General features: G+C 36.0%; 1 protein-coding gene across 1 annotated transcript; it reads left to right on the top strand.

Moving 5' to 3' along the window:
* The first annotated feature begins 1,135 nt into the window (after positions 1–1,135).
* On the top strand, positions 1,136–12,019 carry LOC146946795 (leucine aminopeptidase 1-like). Its single transcript, XM_085744682.1, has 9 exons — positions 1,136–1,380; positions 1,620–2,241; positions 3,043–3,268; positions 4,964–5,090; positions 8,163–8,258; positions 9,138–9,215; positions 9,533–9,593; positions 11,102–11,289; positions 11,763–12,019. The coding sequence occupies exons 1-9, from the start codon at positions 1,156–1,158 to the stop codon at positions 11,889–11,891; spliced, it is 1,752 nt and encodes a 583-aa protein (XP_085600808.1). The 5' UTR covers positions 1,136–1,155; the 3' UTR covers positions 11,892–12,019.
* The last annotated feature ends 3,484 nt before the right edge of the window (positions 12,020–15,503 follow it).

Here is a 15,503-nt window from a genome sequence, read left to right on the forward strand (position 1 = left end):
TGAATCCCCTCTTTGCCTTCTAACCCTTGTTGTTGTTGTTGCCTCTAGTCTCTATCTCTTCTCTTCCCAAATGAAATGAAATGAATAATGTTTGTAAAACCTAGTGTTACCAACAACTAGAGTTTATATACTAGCTCTACTCAATTGGGCTTATCTCTTAAACCTTAATGGGCCTAACCCATTTCTATTCTAACACCCAAAATGTCACTACTCACTTAATGGTAAATTATAACACTAACGGTCACTTAATGTTAATTAAAATAATTACTACACCCTCTCTAGTAACTTGGTAAAATAATACTCCTACTAAACATTAAAAATAATCCTCATCCAAAATTACAAAATTACCCCTACTCTCAAAATGACCAAAATGCCCCTAAGTCCAAAATGACTAAAATACCCTTCTACACCGAATTCTACAATTCCCAACCAAAAATACACACAGAGGCAAATAATCACATAAGAGCACTTATATCACACATAAATAAATAATAAAATAAAAACTAGCGAAAATCGGGCTGTTACAACCTTGCTTGTTTTTGAGGTTGTTTTCAAAGAAATTGGGCAAGAAGATGCCAATTTCAACCTTGTCCATACAAAATTTATAATTATTTGATTTTTAATTTTCGAAGGTTTAATTTAAACTGCCATTTCAAAAACAATTTAATATAATACATTAATAATATATTTTGTCAATATATTTGTCTAAGAGAAATGCTAGCAACATTCTCTTTTGAGCACTCTCTCTAGCACTCACTCTTTTATTAAATGAAATCAATGCAGGACCTACACTTTGGAATTACGTGCAATATTATTTCAGATGTGCACTTTTTTTTTAAGGAAAATGTACACATATTAAAACAACTAAAAATAACAACTTTTTTTTGAAAAAACAACAATTATTTTTCTTTTGAAGGACAACAACAATTAATTATTAAAAATGTATATATTTAATATAAAATACACAAATTTTAATACAACTTATTAGAATGTCTTAATAGTAGATGCAAATTTGCACAAGATATAAATTTATTAGAACAATTTTAACAATATTTGCAGAAAATTTTTGTGAGAGAACGGAACATTTGGACATGACATGATAGGATAAATAAATACAGAATTGGTATAAGATATCATCGTGTATCGCAACAAAAAATGTCAGGTGCAGCCTCCTCATCTACTATTCTCACTACTTCACTTGTATTTTCTTCCTCATTCTCCTCTTCTCGTCTCTTCATCAGAAGAAGACTCGGTCTAAGGTCAGTTTCATCACCGCTACGCCATCTTTGTTTGACCCGCGAAGTACCTGTCCGCAACCTCATTATGCCTCCTCGCGCCACTCTTGGCTTCACTCACCCCGCCAACACTGAAACCCCCAAGGTCCGTGCGTTTGTTTCTTTTTTTAGTCAAGTAGCCTAGTTGTTAGAGCTCGCACAGTTTAAATGTGGAGAAGTGAGGTGTCCGAGGTTTGAACCTCGGCCCCGCATATACCATGCAATATCCCTATCAACAGAGCTAAACTCACGAAGATTTGTTTGTTTCTAATTATTATATTCCTACAAATGCAATACAATGCAATGCATGCCAACACTCACTTATTAGTGTTTGTGAAAATGAAGATATCTTTTGCAGCGAAGGATACTGATACTGATGTGGCGGAATGGAAAGGGGACCTATTAGCAGTTGCCGTGACGGAAAAAGATGTTACTAGAGACGAAGAGTTGAAATTCCAGAATCAGATATTGAGAACACTAGACTCTAAATTAGGCGGTTTATTAGGTGAAGCCTCGTCCGAAGAGGACTTCACTGGAAAACTCGGACAATCAACGCTTCTCCGAATTACACCTGCTGCTGGACTTGGATCCAAGAGACTCGCCTTGATTGGCCTCGGCTCATCTGCTTCCTCTACTGCCGCATTTAAAACCCTCGGTGAGTCTGTTGCTTCTGCAGCTAACTTCGCTCAGGCTGCCGATGTTGCTGTCGTTGTTCTACCCACTTCTCAAGGACTCACTGCCCCTAACATTGCTTCTGCAATCGCCACTGGGACTGTCGTGGGAACATTTGAGGATAATAGATTCAAGTCCGAGTCCAAGAAGAAACCGGCCCTTAAATCACTTGATATTATTGGTCTTGGAACAGGGCCTGAATTCGAGAAGAAACTTAAGTATGCAGGAGATGTATCTTCTGGAATCATTCTTGGACGGGAGCTTGTAAATTCTCCGCCTAATGTGCTCACACCAGGTAGGTAACTTCGTATTAAACTTCTCATATTGTATATAACTTTTAGTTATACCCTCACAAAATACCTGCTTGTTTGTTTGGGAGGTTATCGAACTTCAGAGTTTAGGTTAGCCCACATAGTAATCAATTTTAAATCTAATCGTGCAAGAGTTTGTAACTTGAAAATCTCACTGTTTTGTTTTTTGCTACTGATTTTTCTCATCATTTCAAAGTACTCAATAAATTTGGTGGAAACTATGTTCTTTGAAGCCAAAACCAGGTGCAGATTCATGCATACAAATTTGCTTTAGAATCGAGAATTTGCTGAACTTGATAGTTTATTTGAATCAGTAAGGGTTTGACAAGAACTGTGTTTTCATATGATTAAACAAGTGTTTTATATTCGATGGGTTGTAACTGTTGGTTTTCATTAGTTTTTGCATGTCTGTATGGTTCATAAGGCTTGCATTATCTCTAAGTTTATATTTCACACATGTATGTAATTGTTTATGATTAAAAGTTGAATGGAGAATTTTATTGGATCATCTCGTAGTTTGTAGAACAAGGAAAGGAAAAGAAGATGGAAAGAATAGGATTAATTAATTACCCTGTATCATAATCAGTTATGTTTGTATGTGAATTACGTGGAAAGGAGAAGGAGGGGCGCTGGTTATAGAGAGCTGGGAAATATTGAGGAATATTCTGCGGATCGTTGTAACTACTTGAATATACCACCAACAAAGAATAAGAGATTTGGCCAAATCCTAATATACTTCTGCATTTCTGATAATTTATCTTATCTTTATGAATTGTTTTCCACAGGAGTATTGGCAGAAGAAGCATCTAAGATAGCTTCAACATATAGTGATGTTTTCACTGCCAAAGTATTGGATGCTGAGCAGTGTAAGGAATTGAATATGGGATCCTATCTGGCTGTTGCTGCAGCCTCAGCAAATCCTCCTCAGTTTATTCATCTGTGTTATAAACCACCAACTGGACCTGTCAATGTCAAGTTGGCATTAGTCGGAAAAGGTTTGACTTTTGACAGGTAATTAAATTAGCCAAAACCCAACCTATTCATCTGTGTTTATACAATGCTTGGTAGACTGCTTGTCTTTCTTCTTTGTTTGAAACAATGTTATGGTCAGAAATGTTTTTCATTAATGAAATTTTACACAGATAGACACTTGACACTTGTTAGGGTAGTGACCATGCTTGAGTATCGAGTATTGATAGTGGCGTGGTTTTGCATGGTTTATCCATTGAAGAGTTTGGTGCACCATATATTTCTAGAAACTATTAGTGTTGTCTTACTTTATTACCAATTAGAATGATAAACTACTGGACCATAAACTTTTATGATATTTCGAAACTATAATTTAGTTTGATGCATAGTTGTCAACCCCACCCAGATAGGGGTACATCGAAGCCAAGTATAAAAACGCTGTAATGGTATATCACAAAATGAAGTACAGGAGCGGTTTAGTGTTATGGCCAAAATAGCTGATGTTGCGGCAGTTATAGCGCCACACCTTAGAATATGTTTAAAATTCAAAATGAAAAAACCCTTCCAAATTCGAAGGTTATTGCTTTTGCCAGGGGTACTTTTGGATTTTGCAATTACAAAACATTAGAATGTTTGACTCCTCACTCACTCTATCTTACTCTTGTTTTCATTTTTCATTCTCTCCCTGGTCAGCTGTCACACTATAGCATTTTTGGGTCAGCTGCTATCTGAGATTGTTGACACTGATGTTCATAACTACATTCAATATCATATATTAAGCAAAACATACAAGTAAAAACCAATAAAAGTCAAGTGCAATAGATAATAGCAAACCAAAAGTCTGAAGTGAAAAAAGAAACGAAACAGAAGAAATCCTGGGATGAAAGCATCACACGATTTATTTTTGTCCCTTAAGCCAGTTTGTCTGCGAAATTCCGAAAAGACCTTAGCTCCTCTCTGTAAATTCTCATTTTAAGGTTATTTTTGGATTTTTAGGGTCCCTCCCACTGTGCGGCTCAATAGGTTCTATTGTGTCCTTATCTAATAATGACTGATATGGCGGACCTTCAATCTGCGATGCGCCGATGCCACAACTGTTAAATTGCGCCTACCACCATAGGTTTGAGGGCCTTATTGTTGTAGATATGCTATTTATGAATAGTACCTTTTTTAAGAGTCATATATCAATCTGTACAGCCCATTGCACCGCAGATCTACTATTTAACTACATGTGTTCACATAATTCAATTCTCTGTACATGGTTTATTAATTCAATGTATTAACTTTACAAGGTACAAGATCCTTACTGTATGAATTGCGCTTCTCCTTTTAAATCAACAATTGATCAGTTTTTCTCTAATACTAGCAGTCCCTTGATGCTTAAATTTATTGTCAAATAGTTGCTCTTCACCTGCTTTGTGAGGCTCAGGCTCCATACCATCTGAATTGCACTTTACATTTTATGTTACGTCTTTTCAAATCGTAATAGTTACATGAAGGTCATATTGTTGGTTGTTTCAATTTCAATCTATTGATAACTTGATGGGTTGGAAGCGATAGGCAATTGCACGATACATAAAAAATGAAATGCGCCTAGTTTTTAGTTTAGATTGTGAAATTTGTTGCCTAGATTGATAAATAAGGGTTAGTAAAATTTCTTTCTTTTACTTATGAGTTATTGACATGATAGTACTAAATTTTCTTTGTTGTTATATTTTCTTTTTGTTATTGTGTTAGTGGTGGCTACAATATAAAGACAGGACCTGGCTGTATGATTGAGCTCATGAAATTTGATATGGGTGGATCAGCTGCGGTTTTTGGAGCAGCAAAGGCTATTGGTCAAATCAAACCTCTTGGAGTGGAGGTCTGTTATTTAAATTACCCTGTATATTTTTTCCTTTTCAAAGAATATTTTTTGGTCAGAGACTCTCAATCCTCAAAAGTTAGATTAGACCTTGATGTGAACCTCAAATTATAGAAACAGTAAATGGAAGAAAAGCATATGGAAATTAAAAAGTGTATTGTTCCTGAAAGTGAAAGATAACTGCTAAAGGATGAATATCCTAATGTACCGTTCTCTGCTACCCATTATAACTGAATTCCACTCTCTGCCACATCATCAATCATTCCAAATCGTCGGCCTCTTCTGCTGATATGCAATTTGACCATTTGGACTTTCATTCCTCAATTGGGTTCTATCAGACCTTTACCAATCTTTCTATTCCAGAAATTAGAACCCAAGATTTCACTTAAGGATAATGAATCTCCTTGCCATTTCAACCAATATGCAGTGGCTAAATTTATTGATTTGTGCATGTTTTCTGTTGTCTTCTAACTTCAAAATTATTGATTTAAATTTATCCTTCTAAGTTTTCAAAGAATAGTATTTAAGTTTAATTACATCCTTCTGACTTTAAAGTATTGTTAAGAGCCTTTTCTTGACTACTTGGTGGTTGGTTCATCTCATGTATGTAAGGAGAGAAAATATTTAAGTCATAATTTAATGGAGCCCCTAGTATGCGGCACAAAAAAGGGGTGCAGCAGTGGACCCTTAACCCTTTCATTTTTACCTGCCATAGCAGGCATTTGTAATATATTTTATTAATATATAATAAAAAATGCGGGTCTTTGAAAATGATTTTTGACACAATCTGGCTCTGTGTCATCATAATCTTTACTACATATCTTCACCATCCCACAAGTCTCCACACTGGTCAACAATCTTGTGTGGCAAAGTCTTGGAGTCAAACCAAGAAAAACTCACGTCAAACTCCAATCAATTTTCTTTTGTTGCTTTTAAACTCAATTATCGGTTTGCTCTAGTTGCTTGAGATTTTCTCTATAATGATCTTGCTGATCCATTTCTGTGATTCAAAATCCTAAGGTACAATTACCATAAATATTGGAAGGATTAGGAATCTTCTTTTCACCTTTACTAACTTACCATGCTCTTTTTCTTTCATTACCATAACATTGGAAGAGTTAAGAATCTTGTTTTTCATAATTGGACTGGTATGGGTCGACTGGATAAAAAAACAAACGTCTACGCCTTAACAGGCTTGACGCTTGGTGGATTGTAGACTGGTATAGACGATCATATCATGTGGCTCGTAATATCTTGATTTGAGTGACTTGCAAGATGCCACTCTGATCAAGTCATGCCAGCTCACCTCTTCTAGCAAGATCTCACTCAGCATTAGCTTGACTGTTCAAGTCATACCAACCATGCCAAGTTTGCCCTCAATTGGGCTATGTAGATCGGATTTTTGGGGTCCCATTCAAGTGTCACATGACCTGCCACAGAACATAGTGACATAAGCTACATATGCTCCGATTCCACGTGTCCCGAATAACCAACGTCTCTAAAAGCATGTCTCAGCTTCACGCGCCCTGTACGGACGAGCTGCAACCTGGTTCACGCGACCGTACCCGTACCAGACAACCTGTGGGAGGCTCTTGATCACAACTTAATGGGTTTGAGTGACCAACAAGTGGCCCATTAAGTCAGCAAATTGAGGACTATTAAAAGGGAAACTTAGGAGGCATTTATTGGAGTCTGAATCTAGGCTGAAAAGTGTATTTTCATTTAAGTCTTAAGAGTATTCTTGGAGATCCTTGTAGGCGGCTCCACTGAATAGCTCGCCTGTTGTGATTTGTGTTTATATACGTGAACAATAAATGATAAAAGTAACTAGCCATGAAAAAGTTTAGAACCTTAAGGCTTTGTTTGCGAGTTGGGTTTTGGAGGGGAGGGGAGGGAAAAGAAAGGCTTATGGAGAGGTAAACCCTTATTTGGGAGTTTTAAAAAAACAAGGGAAAAGTTTTGGGGGGTTTTGAAGGGCTTCATTTGTCCAATTATAAAGTTTCCCTAAATTGGGGGTTTTGGGGCTTAAACATACAAATTGACAATTTTTTCCTCATAATAATTCAAAATTCCATTTATAATTTACAAGATAAATTACAAAGTATAACATAATGTATTGATTTTAAGAGAAAAAATGGTAAAATAGTTAAATTATCACATAAGCCCTCCATCTCCTTTCCTTGTTGGTTTCTTTAACTCCCAAACAAGGGGAAGGTTTTCCCTCCTTTCTCCCTTCCCTCCTTTTCCTTCCCTTCCCCTCCTTAGTCTTTCCTTTCCTTCCCCTCAAAACTCGCAAACAAAGCCTAAGATGAGTGTTTGAGACTCAAAGTCTTCGCATACAATCAATTGATATTGGTTTTCTATGTAAATTATTCTTCTCTCCTTTTCCCTACTTTAAGATGAGTTAAGAATCTTCTTGTAGGTTCTGATTCGAAACAATGGGTCTTCTATACAAAACATTATGTTAAAATTTTAATTATATACTCCCTCCGTCCCTTAATGTAGCCACCCATTGCCTTTTTCACATTTCTTAAGAAATGTTGTCAGTGTAATTAATGTGTTTGTTTTATGTGTTAATATTACCAAATTGTCCTTTGTTTGTATGTGCATTAAATATAACTTTTCATATTTTAAGACAAGTTAATAGTATTAATTAGGGGTATGTTTAGGAAAAAAAATAATAAATGCATCTAGTAATTTGAAAGGGGGTTTACATTTAGGGACAAAAATAAAGTCAAATGGGGGCTTAGATATAGGGACGGAGGGAGTAATAAAAACAAAATTACAAAAACATGCTATAGCAGGTAAAAGTGATAGGGTCCACCACTGTCTCTTTTTTTGGGTGCATATTGGGGGATTCCCATATTTAATTGTTTCTTAATTTCACTGTTGAATATAAAGGTTTTGATGGCAATATGAAAACAGAATTTTGTTGTAGTGAGCAGTTTGTGCTGACTGTTTTGGTGTATTTGGTTGTAGTAGAATGCCTATGTTGTATAGTGCATCTTCCTCCACCAATGTTACGGATAGGGTTGTTCTTATATCCATGTTCAAAATGTTGTGCATGTGAAGGTTCATTTTATAGTTGCAGCTTGTGAGAATATGATAAGTGGAACAGGTATGAGACCCGGAGACATTGTCACAGCTTCCAATGGAAAAACTATAGAGGTGAGCGTTTATGTTTATCTTTATGGCAATACGACGTTTGTTTTTCCCTATTTTGCATATTTTGATTTTGTTGTAATCACTACTGTCTGATCTTTTTCAATTTATTTGTAAGAAAACGTATGGTAAGGTTTGTTGATACAGGAGGGAAGTTAAACACATAAGGACTCTGAATTATGATTACGTTTTCATATGATGACAGAAAGGACTAATCACTGATCTTATTTACACCAACACTACTCCCTAAACCCTAAACCCAATTTCACCTGATATATACTTTCATATACTTTTATAACTAAATTCTCAGTTTAAATTATTGATTTTCCAGTCGCTCCATTAAAATAATTGATCCATACTGATATGTACTTGAGATAAATCATTAAAAAAAAAAGTTACAGATGTAATTACTACTTCTGATAGTTTCATTAGATTATATTGTTCATAACAGAGAAGTGTTGTACTGTTCATGGCTTGTTGAGACATGAGCTTATCCCACACATCTTTTCGTATAAGTCGTCCAAACATCGTTGTCAATGTCCAGGATGTATTAATTTGAAAAGACTCGGGGGAATTTCCATTTTTTTATATGACTCGATACATGTGAGTTAATCTGTTATTTTTTTTTTGCCTACTAAAATGTTGTCAAGCTTTAAGTAGAAGAATCATTCTAAGTGTATAATTGCATATCTATGCTAGTGATATTTCCCACACTATCGCATGAATACATTTTATACAAATGCAAGTGAATGAACTCAAGTTTTGACAGCATAGATTTATATAATGGTAGAAGTATAATAATTGTTGTACAAAAAGTCACCGAAGTCAAGTTTTGGCCTTGCTGATTTGTTACAATTAATAAAGTCAGCATATCCTATTGTACAGGTTAACAACACAGATGCTGAGGGTAGGCTTACTCTGGCTGATGCTCTGGTGTATGCTTGTAACCAAGGTGTGGATAAGGTTTGCAGCCATCCTTCTACAACTTTCTAATATTCCCAAAAGTCTTAATTGATTGGTTTAACAATTATTATCACATGTTTGATAAATTTGGTAATTAATTATTTCATTTTTATTAAGAGTTAGAGAAAATGTTCAAAACCATTCCAATTTGTCCTGTTGAAATAGAAGGAAGAATTGAGGTTCCAGTTCAGTTCTGTTTAAAAGGATTTACACAACAAATACTGACATTTGGATTTTTATGTTTATGAACATCTAGTGCCGCTATATACTGCTATGGGTTTAGAACTCTGCTAACATATTGGTTTACTGCTCTTCAGATAATTGACCTGGCAACATTAACTGGTGCATGTATAATTGCTCTAGGACCCTCAATTGCAGGTAATCATGAGCTTCAAAGTATAGGTTTTATGTATGGATTTGAGTGACAATGTGCCGAAAAGTGTCATTTGTATGAGTACCAGGGTTATGCTTGACCCATGGATATGGTCAAGATTAAAACAAGGGCAAATTACATTGACCTCCCCTGAGGTTTCTTTAAATGACATACAAACCCCCTCTAGTTTAAAACCTAACATCAACCTCCCTTATTTATTTATCCATATGACATATACCTCCCTTCCAAGTGAACGCCGTTAGCACTCTGTTAAGCTATTAACAGAACGTTTGGATTGGAAAGTCACGGTGCTTCCTTCTATAGTGCAGAAAAAAGAAACTCCCTTGAAATTCAAGACACCATAGTGGATAGTGGTGCTTGTGTTGAGAGGTTATAGGTGTGATATATAATGGATTGGATTTTGTAGGCATGTGCAAGTTGAAGCTTCTGGCGGCATGTTGTGTTGTGGTGACAACTCCTTCAGGGAGGAGTTGGTTAAACCATCTCCTTTGCGAAATTATTGGGGGAAGTTTAATTTTGGGGTAGCTGATTAATTTTGGATTTTTTTATGAGAAGATTAAATTACGCTGGAATTTTTTGTGAGAAAGCTTATATTACAAAATTATTTCAGCTTAATTCCTCCCTGAACGCCGTATAAGCTTATGATTAATTATTCCAAATCAACTACCCTCTTATGCCTTTTAATTGTGAGAAAGATTAATTCCTCGTCCCCTTAAATTTTCTGTTTCCTTTTTGCATTTGTTTGTTTAATCAATATTATATACATAGATTAGACAATCAGAGAATTGAAAGAGGAAATTTCAGCATATTTGGTGATGGAAAGGTAGATTGAACGGTTAATCACACAATTGATGAAAATCATAGACATGGAGTCGAGTTGTGATGTAGTGAGAGGAATCCAACTTTGTATTCAAAATAAACAATGGAGGTTAACGGTGTTACTTTACAAGGGAGGTGATTGTTTTTTCAAAACTAGAGGGGATCTATATGTCATTTAAAGAAACCTCAGGGGAGGTCAATGTAATTTGCCCTTAAAACAATTATGAAGTTGTGACTAATTTTAAATAGACTTTACTTGACACCAATTCCATATCCGATACGGTTGTCTGTTCAAGACTTGCTCCGCTCACTCTCACATAATGGAGAGGATTCTTATTATAAGAGAATGAGAGAGAAAATCTTCACCATATGATCAAATCATGAATGGTTAAGATTAAAACATAAAGTCACATGACTTTTTTGGTGGTCAAATGGTTATTAAATAACTTTCAGTCATAATTATTCTTCTATGGTTGTATAGTCCATACTATTGGAACATAAAAATTGTAATCTCTTGGGGAAAGACAAGACCTAAGCTCTGGAAGAGACGTCTTTGAAAATACTCAATTATAGTGGCTTTTCCATATTGGGACTTTGGTTTTAAATTGCTGATCCCATTCAATGAACTGTTTCATTTATCAGCTGATTACTAATGCTAACTATGTTTCTAAAGGTGCATTTACAACCAGTGATGACCTGGCTAAAGAAGTTTTTGATGCTTCTGATGTGAGCGGGGAGAAACTATGGAGGATGCCAATGGAAGAAAGTTACTGGGAATCAATGAAATCAGGAGTTGCTGATATGCTGAACACCGGTGGTCGTCAAGGTGGTGCTATCACTGCTGCTCTTTTCTTAAAGCAGGTATGTGCTTAATCATTTTATTGACTTTCTCATTAACAATGCTCCATTGCAACCAGGTAGTGCTACATATAATCTAAATGATATGCTCATTTTCGTGTTTCTATGTATGAGTGCTTGTGTTCCCCTCTACTCTGTTACACGTGGAATGGATTGGATGATTTGTGACTTGATTTAGATACTAGGAAAAACAGCTCAATACTATGTGCTTAGTTGTTTGGGTTTCTATATGTAGTCCTGCTGCACATTTAGGATTAGGATCGTTTACTTTTATTGGTTTATGTTTTCATTTTGGATTAATGAAATGCATTTTAAGAATGCCAAAAATACATTTTAAGTATTTCCAAAAAGACATTCTCACTATTTAGTGGTGTATCTTCTTCTTTGTCACAGACAATAGCCTTCAATCCATGATATTGAAAATGTTTCTGGAGGTCTGTTATGTTGTGATTTTCTAAACAATTATGATTTTGCAGTTTGTTGATGAAAAGGTTCAATGGATGCATATTGATTTGGCTGGTCCTGTGTGGAATGAAAAGCAGCGTTGTGCAACAGGATTTGGTGTATCAACTTTAGTGGAATGGGTATTGAGGAATGCATCTTAAATGCAGCATATTTAAATTGTTTAATGCTCACTTTTATTATCACTTGTAATTGTTAAGGCCGCGTTTGGGGTAGTTTTTTGTTTCAAGTTTTCAAATTTCAATAAAACAAAATTGGGTTTCGGTTTAAATTTTCCTTTTCAATATTTTTTTTGTGCTTTTCAGTTTATTTTTTGGCCATTACTTTTCCCACCCTATGAGGTTCACGTGCGTCCTTTTCGGATTCTAAAATCTAAACTATTTCAACGTGTTTTTGAAGGTTTTATGAGGTTTTTATGCTGTTCGGATTTTCTAAAATCCGAACTACATAGGGTGCGTGAGAAACACATGGTGGGAAAAAAAACAATCTTATTTTTATGGAGAGAAAGAGGCTCGAAGCCCAAGAAAACTAGATAGAAATCAGTCTAAGGGTGACAATTCCCAACAAATTAGCGAAATACAGTAATTGAACTTGAGCAGCCAATGCTCAAGTTATGGGAGATGAGTTGGGACTGTTTTGGTGTTGGTTTAGGGATAGCTAGGGGCTTGAATTTTAATGTGATGTATTAGATTTCAGACCCATAGCTTTTGCCTGGCTGTTTGGTTATATATTTTGGTGCTTGTTTTGTTGTTTCTTTTTCGGATGAGGTGATCTTTGTGCTTTGGGGTGGATGTTACGCCTATATGCGGCATCTTTGTATTTTTCCTATCCGTCTCTTTGCGTCTTGCGAGAGTTTCGGTCTTAATAAATTTTGCCGTTCCAAAAAAAAAAACAGCCAATGCTCATAAAAAATCAAAATAGACTCATGATCGCATCCCATATTAGCCAACGCGTCAGCACACACATTAGCTTCATGGTAGGAGTGACCGTTAGCCTGTATTTTCGACAGGCTACAATAAATGCAGTCAATTAACTTTGACTTAGGTTTTGAAGAGAACTAAATGAGTTCGACTCACAAACTGGATCAAGTTTATGGACTTAAAAGAGATTTTGCCGTTTGATGGTGAAGCTTCGACAAAGCAAGCAAGATATCGAAGAGAAGTTGGTGTCGAATTAACAAGCCAAGCAGCAGTTACTGTCGAGAGATGTCATTTGAAATTCAAAAGATGTATGGAGTAGTTATTAGCAGTTATATTCGACCGTTTCTGTATAGGCAGTTATTTAGTATAAATAATAGTTTTTCATAGGAAAAAGGGTCACAATTCAATCATACACAAAATTTACACACTCAAACTATCCACATTCAAGGAGAAACGAGTAACAAGTTGCAAATGTATGAATCTGTGTACCAATTTACATTCAATTTATGCAATTTAAGTTTATCCCTTTAAATTCCTTGCAATTTACTTGTTCTTTCTAGCAATTTACTTCAACAGATTCGACGCTTGTTGATTCCGACGATTACATTCATATTTTACATCAAGAACATTCATATTTGCTGGAAAACACAAGCGCAATATGTCCTAAGATTTACTGGTTGATCTTGCAAGTAAACCATTTTGGAAACCAGCGGTTGTTTACCAAAAACCAAGGTAAACAGATTGGCACGTCCAGTGGGACTGTTTGTGCTTTTGTTTAAAAAACAAACAAAAAATTCATTTTTCTTAGAAGTTTGTTAAAATCTTGTGATTCTTGTTGTGCATGTTCTTAAGAAATAAGAAACAACTCCCAGAAGTGGTACGTCCTACACGTAACAATGATTTGCAATCAAGTCCATCAAATCCATCAATGGCAGATGCAACATTGGAAGTAACTTCACAACAAAACCCACAAGTTACACCAACCGTTGGCGCAAGTCGCACAGAAGCGCTGGGGGCAATGATGCCCGCTCACGTTTCTCCGACTATACCCGCGGAAGCATCAACCGTTGTTGCAGCCGCACAATCACAAGTTTGTTTTGGAAGCCAATTATATCAAAAATACATGGTTTTTCGATAGAATTAAACCAACCATATGGCATGCCGTCATCTTTTATGGCAGGCCTACATACTAATTCATCCTCTTTTTCAAAGAGTTTGAACGCAATGCATTCTCCATTCTTTCATCCTGGGGTATGTTTTCCTGGTTCAAACCCTCAACAGACTTTAACTAATGCTTCCTTAATTGCTTTAAGGCAACAAATGGAAGATAGTAACCATGAAATGGTCAATATGTTAACCCAACAAATAGGTACAGTGTTTAACCCCCTGATCTAACAAACTCATAATAGTTACCAAACACTACTGACCAAATGGGACGAATTGCTTATTTCTTCGGCGCTCCTCCTACACAAAATAGGCCAATGCCTCAAAATCAAAACCAAAGGCCTGTCCAAGCACCTGTCGAAAGACTGAATAATGGAGTCCCTGTAGCCCAAATGCAACAACTTGTTGTCGAACCACAACCACAAGGGGAGCCTGAGGGGGACCCAATATTAGTTCAAAGGAACTAAGATGCTGATCAAGTAGTTTGACAAATCCAGCAAAACAATTTCGATGGTAGAAATAACATAGCCAATATAGTCGAAACTTTGTCAGTCCAAAACGGTTTCAATATGGGTTTACATAAGCCTAATTTTGTATAAGCTTTGTCGGATTATGTCCTGGCAGAAGAGTTACCTAAGGGATGGAAAATCCCTAAATTCACTAAGTTTGGTGGAGAGACTAATGAGTCTACGGTTGAACATATTGCCCGTTATTTAGCTGAGGCTGGCGATATGGCAAACAATGAGAATTTGAGAATGAAGTATTTTCCAAGTTCTCTAACCAAAAATGCTTTCATTTGGTTTACCACTCTACCTCCACACTCCATGTTTACCTGGAGCCAGTTGGAAAAGACATTTCATGAACAGTTTTACATGGGCCAATCTAAAATTAGCCTCAAAGAATTGGCCAGTGTTCGACGTAAAATGTCAGAGTCTATTGATTATTTAAATAGATTTACTCATAAAAGCTAGATGTTTTACCTAAGTGCCTGAACATGAGTTAGTCGAGATGGCTGCTAGCAGTCTAGATTATTCTATTCGAAAGAAACTAGATACCCAATATTTAAGGGATATAGCACAATTAACTGATAGAGTCTGACAAGTCGAAAGGCTTAAGGCTGAGAAAGCAAAGACCAGTAAGTTCAGTAAAAGAGAAAAAGTCGCTTACGTCGACACTAATGACAACAATCCAAAATTCGATTTAAATTTTGATGCTGTCGAAAATAGCGAGGTTAATCTTGCAGAGTTAAAACCTGGCCCTCCTTATACTTGTAAAGTTTTGAGGCCATCTAATGGCAAGAATCCCGAGGAACCAAAAAACGAAAAATATCCGTCGAAAACTTATTCATTTGACGTTACTAAAGGTGATGAAATTTTTGACCTTTTAGTTAATGAAGGCATAATAGTAGTGCCAAAATGTCTCAAAATGCCTCCAATAGAACAACGGAAAAAGAGGGTTTTTTGCAAATTTCATGGTTATTTAGGCCATAACACTTCTCGTTGTGTTTCTTTCAGGGATTCAGTGTAAAAAACACTTGATGAAGGAAGGCTGACATTTGGAGACAAATTGAATAAGCCTATGCAAATAGACGCATATCCTCTCAAACAAGCAGATTCCATGTATGTTGAGATAGCTGATGTCAACGTCATCGAAATTGTTGAAAGTGTTGTT

The sequence above is a fragment of the Medicago sativa genome, chromosome 2, assembly GCF_051527215.1.
Source record: "Medicago sativa cultivar Bolivia chromosome 2, Bolivia_mono, whole genome shotgun sequence".
Taxonomy (NCBI): Eukaryota; Viridiplantae; Streptophyta; class Magnoliopsida; order Fabales; family Fabaceae; genus Medicago; species Medicago sativa.

What these genes read in the sequence shown, in the direction of transcription:
- LOC146946795 (XM_085744682.1), top strand. Translation starts at nt 1,156, where the DNA reads ATGTCAGGTGCAGCCTCCTCATCTACTATTCTCACTACTTCACTTGTA. An exon ending in GCCTAATGTGCTCACACCAG is followed by an intron (nt 2,242 to 3,042) that starts GTAGGTAACTTC and finishes TGTTTTCCACAG; the next exon opens with GAGTATTGGCAGAAGAAGCA. An exon ending in TCAAACCTCTTGGAGTGGAG is followed by an intron (nt 5,091 to 8,162) that starts GTCTGTTATTTA and finishes GTGCATGTGAAG; the next exon opens with GTTCATTTTATAGTTGCAGC.